Consider the following 20,787-nt stretch of genomic DNA (forward strand, 5'->3'; position numbering starts at 1 on the left):
TTGATTTGCTCTAGTTGCTGAAGGTATACTCATCTTTCCTGCCAAGTATCAACATGATTAGGTGAAAAAGTATTTCCTGATATTCCAGTAAACTCAAGAGTTCTGTGGAAGCTCTGCAAATGCTTTCAAATGAAAGTGTATTTTCCTTGCCTCTGCTTAGCGCTACTTCAACCGGGAACAAAACATAGAGAGCACACTGAGAACTAATTAATGAGTCAAGTTTCAAGCAGCTAAAAATTCAAAGTGTTCTTGCCAACGAAGATTTTTACATATATTTGTTGATTGATTGTATTTCTTCTTCTGTGAAGTGTCTGTTCAATGCCTTAGCCCTCCAAATTTATAATTACATTTTAATTTGTAACATTGTTTATTTGTGCCTCATTTTTTACCATTCTTAGCATAAATTTGTCCGTTTAAAAATACATATTTAAGATCTATTCCAAAGTTACTCAATTTACTAAAAGTCTGAATTCCTCATCTTGGCCTACAGCATAAAGGGGTCCTCATATACCTCTCAGTTGGTCACCAGGCTGCAGCGACAGAAGTCTGAGTAGCCAGAGTCTCCCTGTTGCCTGGCCCTGCTCCTTATTCTTGCAACGGGAAGTTTTTTATCCTCAAGCTTTCCCTTAAAAATCATTTCTGCAGAGTTCTTTCTGGACAACTTGACCTAAAGTGTGCCACTCTTCCTGGCATTTTTTCCTCAGGATCCTGCTTTCATGTGAATGGGTCTCATGCCACTGGACACACATGCTCCTGTGATGGTTAATCCTGGGTAACTAGATTAAAGAAGACCTGGAGAGCTGGTGAAGCATTCTTTCTAGGTGTGTCTGTGAGGGTGTTTCCAGGGCAGATTCACCTGAGTCTTAGACTGAGTGGGGAAGATCCATCCTCACTGGTTGGGCAGCACCATCCAATCATCCAGGGCTCAAACACAACAAAAGAGCAAAAGAAAAGTGAATTTTTTCTCTCTCCTGGAGCTGGGGCATCTTTCTCCTACCCTTAAATATCAGAATTCGAGTTTCTCCAGCCTTCGGACTCCAGACTTACATAAGTAGCCCCCTGGGCTCTCAGGCCTCTGGTCTTGGACTAAGAATCTCACCATCAGCTTCCCTGGGCCAAGACCTTCACACTTGGACTGAGCCTTCTGACCAACATCCATGGGTCTCCAGCTTGCAAATAGCCAGTTGTGAGACCTCTCGATCTCCACAATCACATGAGCCAATTCCCTGAAGAAATTCCCTCTCATGTATCTATGTCTCTATATATCCAATTGGTTCTGTGTTTCTGGAAAACCCTGATTGGTAGAGTTAGTTTCTCACTGGTAGATATTTTACGACAACACACACCCTTGCCCCACAAACTATAAACAATGTCTAATGCAGAGCCAGGGCTACAATAAATGTTTATTGATAAAAGAGAGAATACATCTGTTCTATTCATGGCTTTATCCCAAAGCCTAGCAGAACATATGCTGCATACTAGACACCCAGCAGAGCGTATACATGCCTGACCAGGAGACCCCTGTCATTTCAGTTAGTTGGGGGTCTAAGAGGCTACTCTCAGAAATGATGAATGGCTGGCCCAAGCTCCCTGCAATACAGAAGTTTGACCATCAGACCAGACACTTTTCCAGCATCTGAATCCCCTATAATGCTTTGAGAACATGTGACTTTATTGGAGAAAGAGCACCAAAGCTTCCTTCAGCTTGTGGTTAAGAAGAAACCCTTGTCCTTCCACTCCTGTGTGTCTACTGAGGGGTGGGAATTCTCACTGTTCCACAGAATTGTGGAGCTCTCCGCTGGACACCATAGGTCTCCAGAACAGCCTCTGCTTTCCACCCTATGTTGGGGAGCTCTGCTGGTGAGTGTCGGAGAACTGGTATTGTGAGATTACAGGCTCTGGCCACAGCACCTTTACCTTAGAAATCAACATAATATCTGGAAAGCCCCCTCACATTTGGAAATTTTAAGACACATTTTCAAAGAATCAGTGATCAAAGAAGAAGAATAATTAAAATTATTTTTAAAATGTGTGAAATTAAATAATATGTAAAGAAAGTAATACATGTGAAAATTTGAGAGAGTCACTCAAGATTTACTGAGTATTGGGCCCCAGGCATTGTTCCAATCACTGGGGAGTTGCAGGAACAAAGCTAGGTCCATGTCCTCCTATAACTAAATCCCAAGTCAGGGGAGCTGAGCAGTAACAGTTCATGTGTGAAGCCTGGACACCATCATCAGCCCAGGAATGCTATGAACAAAAAGGACAGGAAACAGAGGCAGGAGCTTGGGGTGGGATAAAGCCCCAGGATTCACCATGGCACCAGAAAGAGAGCAGGGAGAATAAAGGGAAGTGGCAGGAAGGGGTCTTATTTGTGAATTTAGAGCCATGGGCAAGTATTATCTAGTAAAAGTCACCTTCCAGATATACAGAATGAACAAACAGTATGACTTGTAAAGAAGAGAGTAAGGTCAATGTGATTCATGTCGATCATGTCTTTGTGGGGAAAAAAAATTAGTCTCCTTGTTAAAGTCACTGTCTCAACTCTGTCCATAGGAAGACACATCAAAACTAGGAGGTAGTCATGCTTTATTCTTATACCACTGCCTATATGGAGAGTGGAAGGTGCTATAAGGGAAGGGCAACAGTATCAGCTGGTGCCAGGGCATAAAATGAACCATCTGGGATCCCCATATACAGATGCAGGCCAGAGGATAATGCATGGCTTTCCCAGGTGACACTGCTGCCAAATCTTTAGGGCTCACTGCCCACCTCTGCTCTCCAGGTGAGATCTAAGTCAATATTTCCAGAAAGATGGGGTTCAGCTCCCAGAAACCCAGTGCTCTGAGAACCAACAGGCATTTAGTTCAGCCCCAGCAGGCACTAGTTTTTGGATGATTTGGTTCTGGGAACAAAGTGAGGGCTTAGATGTGTACATGCTACATTCTAATAAGCAAATAAATGCCTAAGATAACTTTAGGTAATGGTAAGTTGTATACAGAAAGTAAATAAAATAAAAATAAAGAAATAGGGAGGACTGAGGACTTTACTGCAGTTTGGGTGACCAGAGCAGATTTTCTAAAAGTAATATTAAAGCAGACTATCATAAGCCAGCAGGCTAAATCTGTGGCACGGTCTGGAGACTATGGAAAGAGCTTATGCAGAGAGCCCCAGGCAGCCAGCATGCTCAGAAAAGCACATCAGAGACAGGGGAAGGGCCAGTCCCCTGGGCCAGGGACATATTCAAGAACTTGGGTTTAATTCTGAGGGTGATGGAAAGGCACTGGAATTTCTAGCCAGGTCAGTAGCATGATCTTTTTTTTTTAAATATATCTTTATTTTTATTTATTTATTTTTATGTGGTACTGATGATCGAACCCAGGGCCTCACATATGTGAGGCAAATGCTCTACCACTGAGCTACAACCCCAGTTCCAGTAGCATGATCTTTTTAATGTTTTTAACAGAAGTAGGAGTTAAAGAGGGAGACTGCTAGGAGGATTGAAGTCATCCAAGTGAGAGAGGATAAAGATGGTGAAGTGAGAACAGGATCAGGGAGGCACCCTCAGGACATCTTTTGTAGGAAAGGACTGGGACTTGCTGTGGGTAAAGATGAAAGGAAGTCCCAAGTGCTTGGGAGGTATGGCTAATGATGATGATACACCAGAGAGGAAGATGGGCCCTTCAGGAGGTGAAGAATCTCCTGTGTGAAGGACAGTCCAAGTACCTCTGCAGGAGACTGCTATTCACCTGCAATTCACCTCACTTGAGAGGCAGGGTCCCACCTAGTGTACAAACCCATGATCATGGTAGAAAGAAGGACAAGGGAAACTTACCACAGCCTCTGAAGTGGACAGGTGTTGCTGTGGCCCTGTTTTGGGAAGGCTCTTCCTTGGACTCAGCAGGTGTAGCTTCAACTTTCCAAAGAGGATCTTCAACAACGCAATGCAGGTGTGTGGGAGAGTTTCAGATTGGAAGAAACAAACATCACTATTACATTTAAAACCACTAACCAAAGGAGTCACATCTAAATGATGCTTAATTTCTCATTTAGTGCTCTTCTTGGATATAAAGGTTTTGAAGTTAGGAATCTCAATATTCATCACTCATGAAAGAATATAAACAACTTATTTTTCAGATAATCAATATGAAATAACATTTATAAATTCAGAAGAAACCTCTCTTAACTCCTGAATAAGAAACATTTTTGACACATCTGTAATCCCAGCAGCTCAGAGGCTGAGGCAGGAGAATCTTGAGTTCAAAGCCAGCCTCAGCAAAAGTGAGGTGCTAAGGAACTCAGTGAGAACCTGTCTCTAAGTAAAATACAAAATAGGGCTGGGGATGTGGCTCAGTGGTTGAGTGCCTGAGTTCAATCCCTGGTACTTCCCCCTGCCCACCTCAAAAAAAGAAACTATTTTTGAAAGAATCAAAATTTAGCATTACTTCTCGAAGTTGATTATTACTCATTATAAGAAACCGTTCTCCTGCAATAAAATGGGCTTGCTGCTCCAGTTCCTTGAGACGAGCCTGAAAATGTGATAAGCACAATTAATAATATTCACAGTTTTCACAATTTAAAATTATTTAGTTTGTTAATCAAATAATTCCCAACAAAAGCTCTTAATAGAATAAAAAGCACTCTGTAATTTACTAAACTGCAGATTAAAAATGCATCTTCCGACTCTTGGTGGAATTCTAGGCTTATGCAATCACCCTCCCCTAAACTGAGGGGAACAAATGAAAGATTCAAAAATAATAATATAACAAAATAAGAGAGGGAAAGAAAGTATTTTATAGTAATATTAGGGCTAGAAAGGGATCCAGCATCCTATGAAACAAGACAGAATATATAAGTAACAGGCTCGTATCCAGAATATTTCAAGATGCCCTATGAATCAATAAGAAAAGAAATACAAATGAGTGAAAGACTTGAGCAGATCCTTTATAAAAAAAGAAAATTATAATAGCCAATGATGATAGAAAAGTGCTAAACCTTATTAGCAATTAGGAAAACAAAACCAAACTTATGTGTTATCATTTGTGGGGGAATATGAACAACTGACACACTTTTCAAACAATCAATATAAAATAATGCTCATAAATTCAGAATAAACCTCCCTTTTAACTCCTAAATAAGAAATGTATGGATCTCAGAGTTTGGCAGACACCAGTCTCAGGAGTCCACAGCACTGGGCAACACAGAGTGACGAGGTGAGGTCAAGAAACAGAAGGCTGAATATAAACTACTAATTTACTTACAGTCCAAACTAGTCACACTATATTTCTTAGGCATTAAAGTGGGAAAACAATAAAGAAAAACAATGTGAAATGACTACAAAGGCTAGCAGCAAGGATTTCTGGCAGGGAAGTGCACAGAGTTCTGGGCATCCCAGACTTGACCCAGGTGATGGTTATACCAGAGTTTCCTTTAAGGAAATTTAGGTGAAACATCTTTATGTATTTTTTCATGCAACTTAAGTATCTTTCTATATTTTTATTAAAAAACAAACAAACAAAAATTCCTTCACCAAACGCTAGGGGGCAACAATCTTACAAGAAAAACTTAACTTTGGAGGATCCTGAGGATCAGTTAAAGCAATTCCCAAAATATGCATTAAATACAGTGCTGCCCCACCCAACCTACACACACACACACACACACACAAAGATGCGATGGGGTTTAATCCTTCAATGTTTGATCCTTCCCTCTAGGAGTTTGAGAAGAGAAAGAACAGCATTACCATCAATCTAGCACTAGCAAGGAAAGAAAAAAGAGTGGAAATTACTAAAACCTGCCACTGGGAATCACTTACCAAACTGGAGAAAAATGACAAGGGCAGAGTCTGAAATAATAACTTACCCCAAGAAGTGTGGATGTCCTCTCCATTTCTTCCTTGTTCACCTGAATCTTGTGGTTTTCCATCACTGTAATTCAAACTCCAAGTCAGATCATGTCCACATTGCAGTAACAAATCCCTTTCAGTAAAGGTGACAGTCTTACTCCTCATGAAGACCACAATGACAGCACCTGCTTCTGGCCAACCTCTGCAGAGGGTCCATCAGGAACATCCACAGTGCTGGCTTCAAGGTGGGCATGAGCATGGGCCCTGCACTGGCCAGCCCCAGCCTGGCCCTTCACACACTCTGGTTGGAGAGTTGACTTGGCCAAGGAGACTCTGCTCTCCTGTGGGCCAAGAAGGACCTGGCAGTCTAAGACAGAAGAAGGCCCTGCACAGGCCAAGCCAGGAAGGGCACAGGACACTAAGCAAACATGAGAGACAAGGATAGCAGTTAAGATATCTCATGAGACCTCCTCCTTCTGACCAGAAAGAACTGAATGTCAAAATCATCGAGTCCTTCTAGTCTAAGAGGTGGTGCAGCACAACCCCTCTTCAGGGCCCATGAGATATAGTATTTATTCCTAAATAAGCTAAAGAGAGAACACTCATTTCCAAACAATGTAGAATTCTCTACAAAAATGACTATACTTTGTCTTCATGGCAACTTACCTGCCAAAATTGGAATCAGAGGAATTTCCAGAGTACAAAATAGTTGCCATAAACCATGAACCTATGAAGTAATAATAAGGCTACTTTAAGTTACATTCACATCAGCATTTTGTTGAAAAGCTACTTGACTTTTTTGAACTAGAATGAAGACAACTCCTATCTAGGTGGGTTTCTTCCCCAACATCTATTCCTTTCCCCTATTTTTCCTAATAAACTCCTACTTCCATTATATATTCTACTTTATCATCAAGACCTGGTAGAGACAGTCACAAATGGCAAATAGGCTATGCCCCATTCCAGTTTTCTTTATTTTCTCATTTTAAAGATTGATTTAAGTATCTGTAAACAGTTAGCCTTTAATTTTAATTTTAGTTTCAGGACAGGCTTCCTGAATTTCCATCAGTTCACCTAGACTTCACTGCCCCTAGTCGGGGAGTGTGTCAAATGGCACTGGAGCCCTCATTCCATGTACTCAGAGTATGACATCCTCCCCACTGACATCACCTCCTGGGCTCTTCCTTGGAGTTTGTTTCTATTCTTTCTTGCTACCATCAAGAAGTCCTGGGTCTTATTTTCTAGCTCTCCTCCTCCCCTGCCCATTTCTCTGCCTATCCCTCCAGACCCATTCTCTGCCTTGCCCTGGGTCACAAGGTAGGCCCAGTCTTGCCAGGTCACATCACCAGGCTCCCTCTCTGTGCTCAGGTGAGTTTCCCCTGTTAGAGCCCAGCAGAAGGGCAGGACAGAAGGGAAAAGAAACAGTTCAACCTGGATCCCAGTAGAAGAAAAGTCCTGGCCACTGCCTGTCCCTAGAGGTTTCTCCATCTTGCTGCCCCCTTCACCATGCCCTTGCCTCAGGACACTGTCTCTTCCTTCAGCTCTTCTCAATTGTCCCTTCCATGGCCATAGCTTCCCAATAAGACTGATTGAGGAAAGCTGTGCCCATTTCACCACCAACCAAAGCATTTAGCTTTCATGTTAACCACAGCATCAGAAACTGCCCAGTTAAAGGGGAGGCTTTGAAACACGCTAAATTATTTTAAAACTTCAGATTTTATTATTCTGATCTTTTCTTTTCTGAGTGAGGCACAGATTAATTTGGTCTTAGAACAAATGTTTCACTTCCTTCATGTTCAAGACACAGTGATAGCACCTTGCAAGTATGGGTGCAAGTGGACAGACAGCTCTTGTACAACCAGAACACATAATAAAATGTCTTGCCTTCAACTTGGAGCACAGGTCCATCGTAAGTCTGTAGAGTGTATTCAAGTTCATATATATGTTCTTATTCTTTAAAAGAACAAAAGTTAAACTTTAGACAAACTTGGCTGCAATGCTTATCACAACCTGGGAACTGATATGACTCACAAAAATGTTCCTAGGACATCTCAGGAGGCTCTCAACTGCAGATGTTACATCATGTATATGGTGGCCTCACCAGTGACCTCAGGTAGACAAGATTCAGTCTACATAAAGCACTGTGCTAGCACGATCCATGAGTAGCCAGACACTTTCCCAGCCCAGGGTTTCCCTCATTTTATAGATACAAAAATAGAATCATTAAGAAACTAAATACCCAGAGCAGTGATTAAAGAAGGAAAGCACAGACCTGGCCTCTGGGACCCCACTGTCTCCACTCTCTCAGCTCTACTACCCCGCACCCACACAGTGGCTGCCATATTTCACATTTGCTTGACCATTCTCACCCTAGGATGGACATCTGCAGAGGCCCTGGGAGACAGAAAGGGGAGATGGGATGCACTGCAGCCTCTATGACACTCAGTTGAAGTCTCCCTCCCATATAGCCCAAGGACCCCCTGCTCAACACCCCACTCTTCCCAGTGGCTCCCAGACTCTAGGCTGCTCAGGCTGTTTGCTGCTAATGGCCTCAGATTAGAGTAAGCACTCAGTGGGTCAGTGGCTGCACATGCCCTGGAGGGCTCTCCAGTCATTTTCTCCCATAAACTACTCATCAGAGGATATGCCTAGGATCACCTCTATGCAAAGCCTGTGGCTGCCACCTGACAGAATTCCACATGGCTGCCTGCAGGAGCTTTCTCAATTCCAAAGCGACCAAGTGACTCCTTTTAATAGTCCAGGATGGGCTAGCTCTGTGGCACAGTACAGCTGTGTGAGAGCCCCGCATGTGACTGGCTTCAAGAGCTCTCCCCTTTTCTCCTCAATCTGCCCTTCTTCTCCAGAAGATGGCTTTGCCATCACGACGCCGCTCCCTCTACCTAAGCTACCTTCCATTCCCAGCAATTCAAACCTCTTCAGAGAAGCACAGTAGCAGATTCACAGATTAAAACCCAGCTTCCGTCTCCTGCCCTTACATGCTGCATGGCTCTCCTAGAGACACATCTAGCCAATAGGACATAAATGGACTGCATCCAAAACTGCCTCTTGACTCCCTGGAGTGAGGGAATGAGGTCTCAGCAGGAGCAGGCAGAGAAGATCCTGGCCTGGCTTGACAGTACTGCTTCACAGTTGCACCAGCTTACACAGGGGCACCCATTCTTCTTGGCAAGGAGGATACACGCTCTCTAGAACTGACTTTCATTCCTTGACTTTCATCACTGACTCAGATGTGGGCATGTATAAAGAAACTAGACTTAAAATTGGAAACCCAAACTCAACAATGGCCTCATCTTAACCTTGGGCAAGGTGAGTATACATTAGCTTTTATGTGCCTCAGTTTCTACATCTATAAACTAGGACTGATAATACTGGGGTAAATAACTCCTTCCTTCAACAATAGTATCTCAGCTTCTATTTGGGAGAGTTTCCCTGCCTCACAGTAGGAGTCTGGATAGTCACAGGACCCTGCCTCCCTTGCTGGGCGTGGACATCTGGACCAGTGAGGGAAAGGAGATATTCTCCAAAAGCTAAAACTATGGATCTTGGCTTTGGCACCATGTCCACTAGCCTCTGTCCCAGGGTCCCTATTCTTGCAATGCCTGATTCTGTGGGCTACCCCATGACCATCTGATAAGCCTCTTTTTAAATTAAGGGAGGGCACGTACCTGTTATTTACAGCCCTGCCTCATGGGACACAGACTCTCCCCTTACATATGATGGCCATGAGCATGAAGGGCAGTGTCCCACTGCAGAGGCTCCTTTAACCCTCTGTGTGCTCATCTGTAGCACTTCTACTGTGCAACCTGAACAGAATGGTCCCAACTGTGGCCATGCTGCTCCCCATCATCTCCTCCAAGGTTCTGCTTCTCCAGACAGTGGCTCCTAAAGGCCAGAGCATCTCTAGCAGGAGAGGGCCCAGGCAGACTGAGGTGGCCATCCCAGGAGCTCAGTCACAGAGGCTACATCACTGGCACTAAGTATTTATAAATGAGCAGCTCTCTGCTCACAGAACAGGCAACAATTTGACACCAGAGAATCCATTCAGAATTATCACACTGCACATAGGATTTCCCAGGAACACATATGACAAAAAGATGGAACTCTCGCGTCCTTATTCATTATCCTCCACCAGAAATACCAAGATCAAAAGTATAAGTGCAGGGTCAGGCATGGTGGCACATTCCTGTGATCCCAATGACTTGGGAAGATGAGGCAGGAGGATCACAAGTTCGAGGCCAGCCTCAGAAACTTAGTGAGACCCTGTCTCAAAACAAAACAAAACAAAAAAACCCACGCGACTAAGGATGTAGCTCAGTGGTGGAGGGCCCCTGGGTTCAAACTCTAGCACCGTTAAAAAAAAAAAAAAAAAAAAAAGCAGTGAAGAATAAGTAAAATGAATGTTGGTTTACTATTTATTGACTGTAAAATAGGAAATTATTTCTAGAAAAATATCAGGATTGTATTAAGATGGGTAAAACTTCATCTTAAAATGACTTACCTCAGGGCTGGGGATACAGCTCAGTTGGTAGAGAGCTTGCCTTGCATGCATAAGACTCTGGGTTCAATTCCCCACACCACACACACACACACAATGACTCACCTTAATATTACTTGAGGAATTGCCACATGTGCTGCTCACTTTGACTGAAAAGGACTTTTCAAGGTGTTTTGCTACTAAGTCCTCAAAAGAAGGTGTGCCATCACTGGGATCTATGAGCCATGCGGCAATTCTGGGATCAAGGCCTACAAAATCAGCAACTGAAGAGGAAAATGGCAGTTAATCCTCCTAGAAAAATAAATATTGATTGCTTTTCCTACCTTGGCAAGATGCTTAGGGTAATACTATTACCATTCTCTCAAATCACAGAGCCAAGTACGCATGATGTGACTCTGATGTTCCTCAACCATCTCAACCCTATGAGAAGGTGGTCTCCATGGTTGTTAAACTAAAGAAGTGAATCCCAAACAGCTAAGAAGGGGTGGGGACTCCAAGCTCACTTGGAATTTGGATTTCTTAATAACGTTATAAGAGACTGAAGTCAGAACTCGGGCCCACCCTTACCTCCTTCTCCCAACTCTCCTCTCCCTTCCCTCATCCTGAGGCAACTCAGGTTTTTTGATCACTTTTGAGCAGGCAACCGTCTGCTCTTCCACACCCTCCCCTCCCTCCGCCTCTCACATCTCCACAGGTCATTTATGACCCTGCATCATGATGCCAGGAACCTAGGCTCCCAAGTTAAGGAAGCAGAGTAGGAACTGCCTGAGCACACATGGGATCCTCATCACTGTGCCAGGCAGAGACTGGCATTCTCTGGTGTGAAAAAATCCCATAAGACAATGGGGGTACTGCATGTATCATGATGCTGTGGAAAGAACACTGGCCCTGGGACAAAAATGAATAGGAAAAATTATAACTGATTAAAGTACTCTAAAATCAAAATAAAAAACAACAAAAAACCAACATAGATTAATATGGTTTGACTCAATTCTAAAGAGGAAAAAAATAAAATAGGATAAGACTTTTACAGTGATTGATAAAGATTAATCCTTAATATGGCTACCATTTTAAAAACAGTACTGCACCAAATATCTTTTAATTGAATAACAACAGTAGGAAAACACAATGAGTTTTTTCAAGAAAATTTAGTTTGAAGAAGAATTTAGTTTAGAAGATTACTGTAAATATCTGTGGGACATATATCAAGATGTTTTCCAAGCCAGGCATAGTGACACATGCCCATAATCCCAGCAACTTGGGAGACAGGAGGATCGCAAGTTCTAGGCCAGCCTCAGCAACTTAGTGAGACCCTAAACAATCTGGCAAGATCCTGTCTCAAAATGAAAAATTAAAGAAAAAAAAAAAAGAATTGGGGGCTGGGGTTGTGGCTCAGCAGTAGAGTGCTTGCCTAGCACGTGCAAGGCCCTGGGTTTGATCCTCAGCACCACATACAAATAAATAAATAAAATAAAGATGATATTGTGTACAACTAAAAAATAAATATTAAAAAGAATTGGGGATGTGGTTCAGTGGCTAAGCACCCCTAAATTCAATTCCTACTACTCTCACCCCAATATATATGGTGTGTGGGAGTGTGTGTAAATATGTGTGTGCATGTGTGTGTTTGTGTGTATTGCTAAATAGATAAGTTTTGGTACCAGAGTGTTTTAGGCATGAAGGGGAATTTATAACCTAAAATTATTACTCTTTAAGATACTTAAATATTTTGAATATTACTTACTAAAATAAGGAGTTTGGGGAATATGTATTCTATTCCATAGAACAGAATAAAGCCCATTAAACAAAAAGAACACAGTTTACCTTTAGATGAAACTACAGTCTAGATCAGATCACATTACATATTATATATTTTCCAGTAACTTTAAATTACACTAGTCTAAGAGGTTTATATATACCAAAGCAGACAGTGTCATGATGTTCTCATGATTGGCAGAGTTGGAATGCTGGATCAAAGTCAGCAATCATTCTGGCTCTTTGCCCCCAAGTCAGCAATGCAGGCTTCAGACAACACTGTCTGATAACACTGGCTGGCCCCATGGCACTATTCCATTCTACTTGCCTTTTTAAAACTCTAATATTCCATAATTAACAGTTCTTACACAGAGACACTTTTGAAAAACCTTTAGGGTCTGACAGCACCTGCACACTCTGGAAGCTGGTCCCTGTAAGCTCCTGCAACTGGCAAACCAAGCCCTATAAGGGCAAATTCCTATTGTGGGAAGAAATGCCAATAGTTGAAAAAGAGACACCAATAAGAAGATTTGAAATAAGCTATGAAAAATTAAGAAAATGATAGAAGCTATAAAAAAATCAGAACTAGAAACACTGAAATTGGATGACTTAAGAAAAATTATGCAAATGAATGACAGAACCCAGGAAAGAAAAATAAAATGAAAAACACTTCAAGAATAAAAACTAAACTGGCAAGGCACAAAGGCAATTAAGATAATAGATAAATTCCTTTAAAAAAATAAAATGAAAAAGAGGAAATTTTAAAGAATAAAAGAAATGAAGAGACTGGGGTTGTGGCTCAGTGGCAGAGTGCTTACCTCCCATGTGTGGGGCACTGGGTTCGATCCTCAGCACCACATATAAATAAACAAATAAAATAAAAGTATTATGTCCATCTATGACTAAAAAATTTTTTAAAATTAAAAAAAAGAAATGAATTCTAGATAAGTAGTGATAAATAAATATGACAAAGTGACAAATATGAGAGCTAGACAAGAAGATTCAACATATGGAATAGGGATTCAAAAAACAAATTAATACTGCATAAACTTTGTAATTCAAGTAACTTTAAGCAACACACTAAAGAATATATATTCAGGACAGTGTGGTAAGGGCACAGGATAGACTTAGAGACCAGTGCAGCAGAATTGAGAATCCAGAAATAAATCTAAAGAGGTATTAAGAATGAAGATGGGGAGCTGAGGTTGTGGCTCAGTGGTAGAGGGCTTGCCTTGCATGTGTGAGGCACTGGGTTCGATTCTCAGCACCACATAAAAATAAATAAATAAATAAATGTCCATCAACAACTAATAAAAATATTTAAAAAGAAAAGAATGAAGATGGGCTCTGTAAAGGATTAAATTGTGGCCCCCAAAATATATGTCTACCTGGGACCTTAGAATGTGATCTTATTTGCAATAGAGTTCTTTGCATGTAATTATGGTAAGAATCTTGAGAGGAGACTACCTTGGATTGGGTAAAAGCTGAATCCAATGATGGGCATCCTTACAAGAAAGGGACAAGGAGAAGCCACAAAGACACACACAGAGGGACAAGCCTAGAAGATGAATGCAGAGAGTGAAGTGATGTACTACAGATCAGGCACACCCACGCTTGCCAATCACCACCAGAAGCTGAGAGAGTCATGGAATAGATTCTCCTTCAGAGATTCTAGAAAGAACCAGCCCTTGCCAGGCAAGGTGACCACACCTGTAATCCCAGTGGCTGCAAAGGATGAGGCAGGAAGATCACAAGTTCCAGGTCATCCTCAGCAACTTAGTGAGACCCTGTCTTTAAAAAAAAAAAAAAAAAAGTGACCATCCCTGACAACATCTTGATTTCAGGCACCTGGCCTTGGGTCTGTGAGAGAGCACTTGTTTTAAAGACCCCGTTAGTAGTAATGTGTAACTGCATCCCTAGGAAACTAACACAGACCCTCCACTTCTTCTGTAGCAAAAATTAACTCAAAGTGGATCATAGACTTAAGTGTAAGAGCTGGAACTACAAAGCTCTCAGGAAAATAAAAACATTAAGAATTAATATTTGAGACTGTAGACTAAACAACTGTTACTTAGATCTGATATAAAAAACACAAGTGACACAAGAAAACGGATACATTGGACATCTTTACAATAAGAACCGTGCTTCAAAGAACACCATCAAGAAAGTGAAAAAACAGCTCACAGGTTGGGAGAAAATATTTGCAAATCATGTAACTTCAAGGGGCTTGTATTAGAACGTATAAGTAATTCCTTATAACTAAGCAATACAAAGGCAACCCAAATTAAAAATGGGCAAAATATTTGAATAGACATCTCTATAAAGAATACATACAAATGACTAATAAGCACATGAAGAGATGTCCAACAGCACTGGCCATCACAGAAATATAAACCAAAACTACAGGAAATAGCACGTCACACCCATGGGGATGAAAAAATGTAAAAGATAATAACAAGAACTGAGAAACTAATGTGACTCCATTTTTAAAAATAAATAAATAACAGCAGCTTCTACCTCAAGGCCTGTCCTAAGGAAGGGGGTGTGACCCTTGTCCTTGGAAAAACCCACAGAGCACTCCTAAGCATATACCCACCCTGCTGAGTTGTTTGTCAGTAAATAACAGGAGAGGTCTGTGGCACCAGGTGTCCCTGACTCAGTTAGACTAGGTGAGGACCCATAGCAACCCCCTAGCAACCTCCAATCAGCATGAGACAGGGAAAATACCTGAGATGTCAGATGACCCCCCTGTAGATTATGGTGGTTGATAACATGTTGGGAAACCATGTAGTTTAGCACGTACACCCCTCATGGCCTAAACCAATCAGTTCAAAGGAATCCCCCTATTGTACTATCCAATCACCCCTACCCAACTTGTTCCTGCCAGTAAATGTGCTAATCAATGCTAAGAGTTGTTGTTTGATTTTCCCATGGTATGGAATGATTTGCTGTGTGATGTTGTGACGCATAGAGTATCCCCCCAAAACCTATAAAATCTCACTGAACAAAGGACGGGGACTCACTCCCTGGGACCGCTGCGTCAGGAACGGTTGTGAGTCCAGGCTCGAGCTTGCAATAAAGACTCTTGTGTGACTGCATCGGATTCAGCTCCTGGAGGTCTATTGGGGTCCCACGAATCTGGCATAACAGTACTGGCAAGGATGTGGAGAATTTAGAACTCTGTAACCTGCTGGTAGGATTATAAAGTGGTGTGGCCACCTGGGGCACCAGACTGGGAGTTCTCAAAAAGTTACGTATACACACACCATATGACCCAGCAAGTCTACTTCTACATGAATATCAAAGAAAATTGGAAATACATGTCCACACAAAAACCTGCATTCTAATATTCATCCAGCATTAATCATAATAGCCCCAATATGGAAACAATCCAACCGTTCATCAACCAATGAATGGATAAATAAAATATGTGAATGTTATTCAGCCATAAAAATAAGTGAAGCATTTACACATGGATTAACCTTAAAAACATTTTTGCTAAAAAAAAAAAATGTGGCATATATACACAATGGAATATTACTCAGCACAAAAAAATAAGATCATGGTATTTGCAGGGAAATGGATGGCATTAAAGCAGATTATGCTAAGTAAAGTTAGCCAATCCCCCCAAAAAAAAACAAATGCAGAATGTCTTCTCTGATATAAGGGGGGTGACTCAAAACAGGGAAGAGAGGAAGAGCATAGGAAGAAGATTACCTCTACATAGGGAAGAGGGGTGGGAGGGAAAGGGAGGGAGAAAGGGAATTGCATGGATGGTGGAAGGAGACCCTCACTGTTATACAAAATACATGTATAAAGATGTGAGGGGGAAAAAAAAGAATAGTGTTACCCTAGATTAGGTAGAGAAAAGCGATGGGGGGTGGGTGTTGGGGAGATAGGAAGGATAGTAGAATGAAACAGACATTATTATTACTATGTGTATATATGTGACTGCATGACCAATGTGATTCTGCAACCTATATACTCAGAAAAATGAGATATTATATCCCACCTGATTCAAATGTATGATATGTCAAGGTCATTGTACTGTCATGTGTAACTAATTAAAACAATTTTTTTTTAAAAATTTGCTAGCCAGGGATGGTGGCATGTACCTAAAATACCAGCTACTTGGGAGGCTGAGTCAGAAGAATCAACTGAGCCTAGGAGTTGGAGTCCAGCCTTGGTAATACAGCAGAGATTTCATGTCAAAACAATGACAATAATTTTACTAAGTGAAAGAAGCCAGTTACAAAAGGCCACAAACTGAACAACTGCAGTCATATAAAACACTTACAATATGTAGATCCACAAAGAACAAAAATCAGATCAGTGATTGCCAGAGTTAAAAGAAGGGAGTGATTGCTAATGAATGGGTATAGGGTTTCTTTATGAAGAGATGAAAACATTCTGAAATTATATAGTGGTAATAGATACACAACTGTGATTGCCCTCAAACCACTGAATCGTACGCTTTAGAATAGTGGGTTTTGTGGTGAATTATATCTCAAGAAAGCTGCTTTAAAAAAAAAGTTAAACCAAAAAGCTATTTTAAAAGGGTTTTTTTAAAGGTACGTATATACTTTAGAAAACTGACCAATAACAACCAATATCAAAACATTCCAGTAAAAGAACAAGATTTTAAAGAAAACAAAAATCTAAACAGAACAAGTCACTAATTAGGAAAAAAATCAGTTTTTCATCACATTTCCAGAAAAATATGCAAAATATAAAAAATCATCATATTTAGAAAGAAATAAGGTGACAAGGAAAGAAGATGCAAACCATTTGCACCCAGCCAAACTTGAACCTCCAAGTATGAAGGAGTCTTTAGGATACTCAAAGGGAGACATAAATTTAAGGTCAATGAGTTTAAGTAAAAACCTTGTCATCTTGAATTTGATTTATTCATATTAGTATGAATTCATGATATATTTTATACTTAGAATCCCAACCTATAAAAAGAGAACAACCTAATAGTAATGAACATAGCCATGACAAAATTCTGGACTTCAAAGCTGTCTCCACTGAAGTTACAATGCTCCTTGAAGAGACTGTAAACCCAAATCTAGGGCAGGAAATGCACAGAAAAAACCCGGAACATCCTTGCCATCCAATAAACCATGAGGTTTGTGTCACAAAGAGTCACTTTCTAACTCATCAAGGATTGTATGCAACAGAACAAAACACATCACACATGTTCAAATAAATGCTGGTTAAGCATGCGGAAAAAAGGGAATTCTCACACACTGTTGGTGGGAATGTAAACTGGTACAGCCATTATGGAGAACAGGGTGGAGGTTCCTCAGAAAACTAAAAACAGACCTACCATCTGATTTAGATATACTGCTTTTGGGTGCATATCTAGAGAAAATTATATCTAGAGGAAATTATACCAGCATACCAAAGACACTTGAGACACTTGCACATCCGTGTTCGCTGCAACACTATTCACAATGACTAACACATCAATGTAGGTGCCCATCAACAGATGAAGAGATAAAGAAAAGGTAGTATATGTACACAACAGAATATTATTCAGCTATGAAAAATAATGGTATCCTATCCTTTGCCACACAATGGATTGAAATGAAGGACACTATGTTAAGTGAAGTAAATCAGATACAAAAAAAGCAAGCATTGTATGTCCTCTCTCATATGTGGATGCTAAAAAAAATGTTGATCTTAATGTAGAACAGGAATAGATAACTACTAAAGGCTGAAAGGATGGGAAGGAGGATGGACAGAGGAAGGGTGGAAAACAGATACCAAAATGCAGGAAGAAATAATAATCTCCAGGTTTCTACAGCATAGTAGGGTAACTACAATTCACAATATCATACTTTATGAAGAGCTAGTAGAGGGGAGCTTGAAGACTCCAAAGGCAATGTAATAATGAGATGGAAACCTTAATTACCCTAATTCAATTAGTATATATTGTATATGGGTATTGAAATACCACTCTAGTTCAAAATATGTACAATTGTAACATGTTACTAAAAATTTAAGAAAATGTTAAAGTAGATAGAAATGCTAACTAGTCTGATTTGATCAGTCACATTTTATACCTATATCACATTATAATATGGCACTCCATAAATAGGTACAATTAAAATGATAATTAATATAAAAATCAAATAAAAGTATATGTAACAAGCAATTAAAAAATCTATATGATAACCATGATACAATTAAAAAGCCTTAAGTATCACTTTTTACTGATTCTATGGACCAATTCACCATTTTGAAGGTAAACAAAGGGAAAGAGTAAGTTTTTATCCTGGCTTTTCCATATGAAATACACTTAGGGTAACCAAATAGATGATAAGGAAGATTTCTCCTTACAGAAGTTATCCACTTGGATCTCACCAAGTTGCAATTAAGGAACCTAGACAATGATAACCAATAGTTCCTGATATCACCATAAAAGAAAAACAAGCGAGTATGAGTAGTTACAGGGTGTTTCAGTCAGCTTTACCTCACTGTGACCAAAATACCCAAGGAGAACCACGTAGAGGAGGGAAGGTTTATTGGGGCTGGCTCATGGTTTCAGAGGTCTCAGTCACAGACGGCCAACTCCATTGCTCTGGGCCCAGGTGAGGCATCACTTCATGGGGGAAGGAAAGCTGCTCAGCTCACAGTGGGTTAGGAAGCAGAGAGGAAGGAGGAGGCCACAAGGAAGATGCATCTCCCAGGACCAACCCCAGTGCCCACCCCTCCATCCACACCCCACCTGCCTATAGTTAGCACCCAGTCAGCCCATTCTCACTGCATGGCTGATTAGTTACAGCTCTCACAGTCTAGTTGCATCAGCTCTGAACATTCCTGCCTTAACAGGAGCCTTGGGGGACACCTCACGTCCAAACCATAACACAGGGCAAGTGTGCAAGTTCAAACACTGTTGGAGAGCCTGTATATGAACAGATCACTGACAACCAGAGTGGGTCATGGCATCACTTTAAACTTGGAATCTCCACATTTAAGTCTTACAACTGAAAAAAATATTAAGAGATGAATTACACATGTTTGTGGTTTGGTATAAAATATCAGGAAGAGTATACGGTGTCAAGAAGGAAAAAGACTGAGTTGATGACTGTTGAAACAGTGTGATAGGTACTCATGTGCATGTTAGAAGTTTTCTACAATAAAAAGTTTTTTCCGATATTTTATTATGAATATTTCCAAACACGTGGACAATTTGAAAAAAAAAGTGCAGTGTACACTCATGTATCCACCAGCTAGATTCTACAATGACTATTTTTGCATCTGTTTTATCACTTACTTATGTACCTAGTTTAGGAAGGTTATAAAACAATCTACTATTCTAAATGTGTCCTACACTGTTTTGATGTTACTTACTCTGAATCGTAGTTTAATTCTAAGCCATTTATAAGTTATAAGCCATTTGTGGTAACAATGCCCATTCATATGATGCTGCATGTTAACTCTGCCTATTTTAAATTACCAAAGAAATGTGCACTGGTAAAAATTCAAGTAGAACCTACATACATGACAGGAAAGTGCCTGCACTTAGGCAGGTGAGGTGGCACATCTCCGTCTGTGTGAATGTGCCTTGTGCTGTATGGCATGGTGGGCTCCACCACCCTCCCACCCTGGGGAAAGCCATTGTTGGAGGTCGATTTTTAGAGACTACCAGAACCATAACTTACCATGCTTCCAACTGCCATCATCACCAAAAAACTGCAGCACTATTCTAACAAAGTCCTTAGCGTTGAAACAAATAACAGGGCATTTACATTTCAGGGTTTGGAACAGCACGTTTCTAGAAGATATAAAGAATTCACTGATTTAGGCATTAATTCTAAACTTTTGATGTTGGGAAAATATTGTTATTACTTTACCAATAGCTATCATTTATAGTGCAGATACACATTGATTAGCTAAAGAATCTTGTGAGGTAAACATCTGCATTTGCTGGGCGTGGTGGTGTGTGCCTATAATCCCAGCACCCAGGAGTCTGAGGCAGGACTGTAAGTTCAAAGGCAGCCTCAGCAATCAGTGAGGCCCGAAGCAACTTAGCAAAACCCTGTCTCAAAATAAAAAAAATAAAAAGGTCTTGGATGCAGCTCAGTGCACTTAGGTTCAATCCCTGGTACAGAAGGAAAGAAAAATAAAAAAACATTTGCATTTTACACAGAGAATAAGCAAGTGCCCAAGACCTTATACCAAGGAAGAGCCCCCAGTATCCAGGCCTACAGAGTAACTCCTGAATTATTACATAGACCATACCCTTCTTACCAGCCCCAAGGTGACTCCCTGGCCTGCTCTGCCCTCCCAGAGCCCTCTCCTCACATCCCACCATTCTGTCATCACCAAGAGTGCCCATTCCTCTGGGTCACCATACTTGCTGGTTCCTAACTGCAGTTCTCTTCCCACAGCTTTTGCAACCTGTTCCAGAGCTGTGTTCAGGAGGAAGCAGGTCCTCTCTCTGTTCCTCCTGTGCTCCTGTCCACATGCCGTCCCCTTATCTCATGAGCTCCTTGAATATAGGATTCATAATAGTTACATTTATTGATTGCCTACCATATGCCAGATACCACATTATAATACACAAGCTTGACGTGATGAAACTTCAAAATGATCCTATCAGGGAGACACTCTATCCACTTTACAGGTGAGGAAACTTAAGCTCAGAGAAGTTATAATTGAG

General features: G+C 40.9%; 1 protein-coding gene across 1 annotated transcript in view; it reads right to left on the reverse strand.

The window, feature by feature from the left end:
• Nucleotides 1–20,787, reverse strand: part of Poln (DNA polymerase nu) — a 165,144-nt gene that overhangs the window by 99,722 nt on the left and 44,635 nt on the right. The window contains exons 6-12 of the mRNA XM_048784045.1: nucleotides 19,787–19,899; nucleotides 10,467–10,624; nucleotides 7,730–7,798; nucleotides 6,512–6,572; nucleotides 5,863–5,927; nucleotides 4,446–4,529; nucleotides 3,836–3,931 (exon numbers count right to left, since the gene is read on the reverse strand). Of these exons, the coding sequence (XP_048640002.1) occupies nucleotides 3,836–3,931; nucleotides 4,446–4,529; nucleotides 5,863–5,927; nucleotides 6,512–6,572; nucleotides 7,730–7,798; nucleotides 10,467–10,624; nucleotides 19,787–19,899 (646 nt within the window). The remainder of the gene's footprint in view (nucleotides 1–3,835; nucleotides 3,932–4,445; nucleotides 4,530–5,862; nucleotides 5,928–6,511; nucleotides 6,573–7,729; nucleotides 7,799–10,466; nucleotides 10,625–19,786; nucleotides 19,900–20,787) is intronic.

Source organism: Marmota marmota, unplaced genomic scaffold (assembly GCF_001458135.2).
Source record: "Marmota marmota marmota unplaced genomic scaffold, marMar, whole genome shotgun sequence".
Lineage (NCBI taxonomy): Eukaryota > Metazoa > Chordata > Mammalia > Rodentia > Sciuridae > Marmota > Marmota marmota.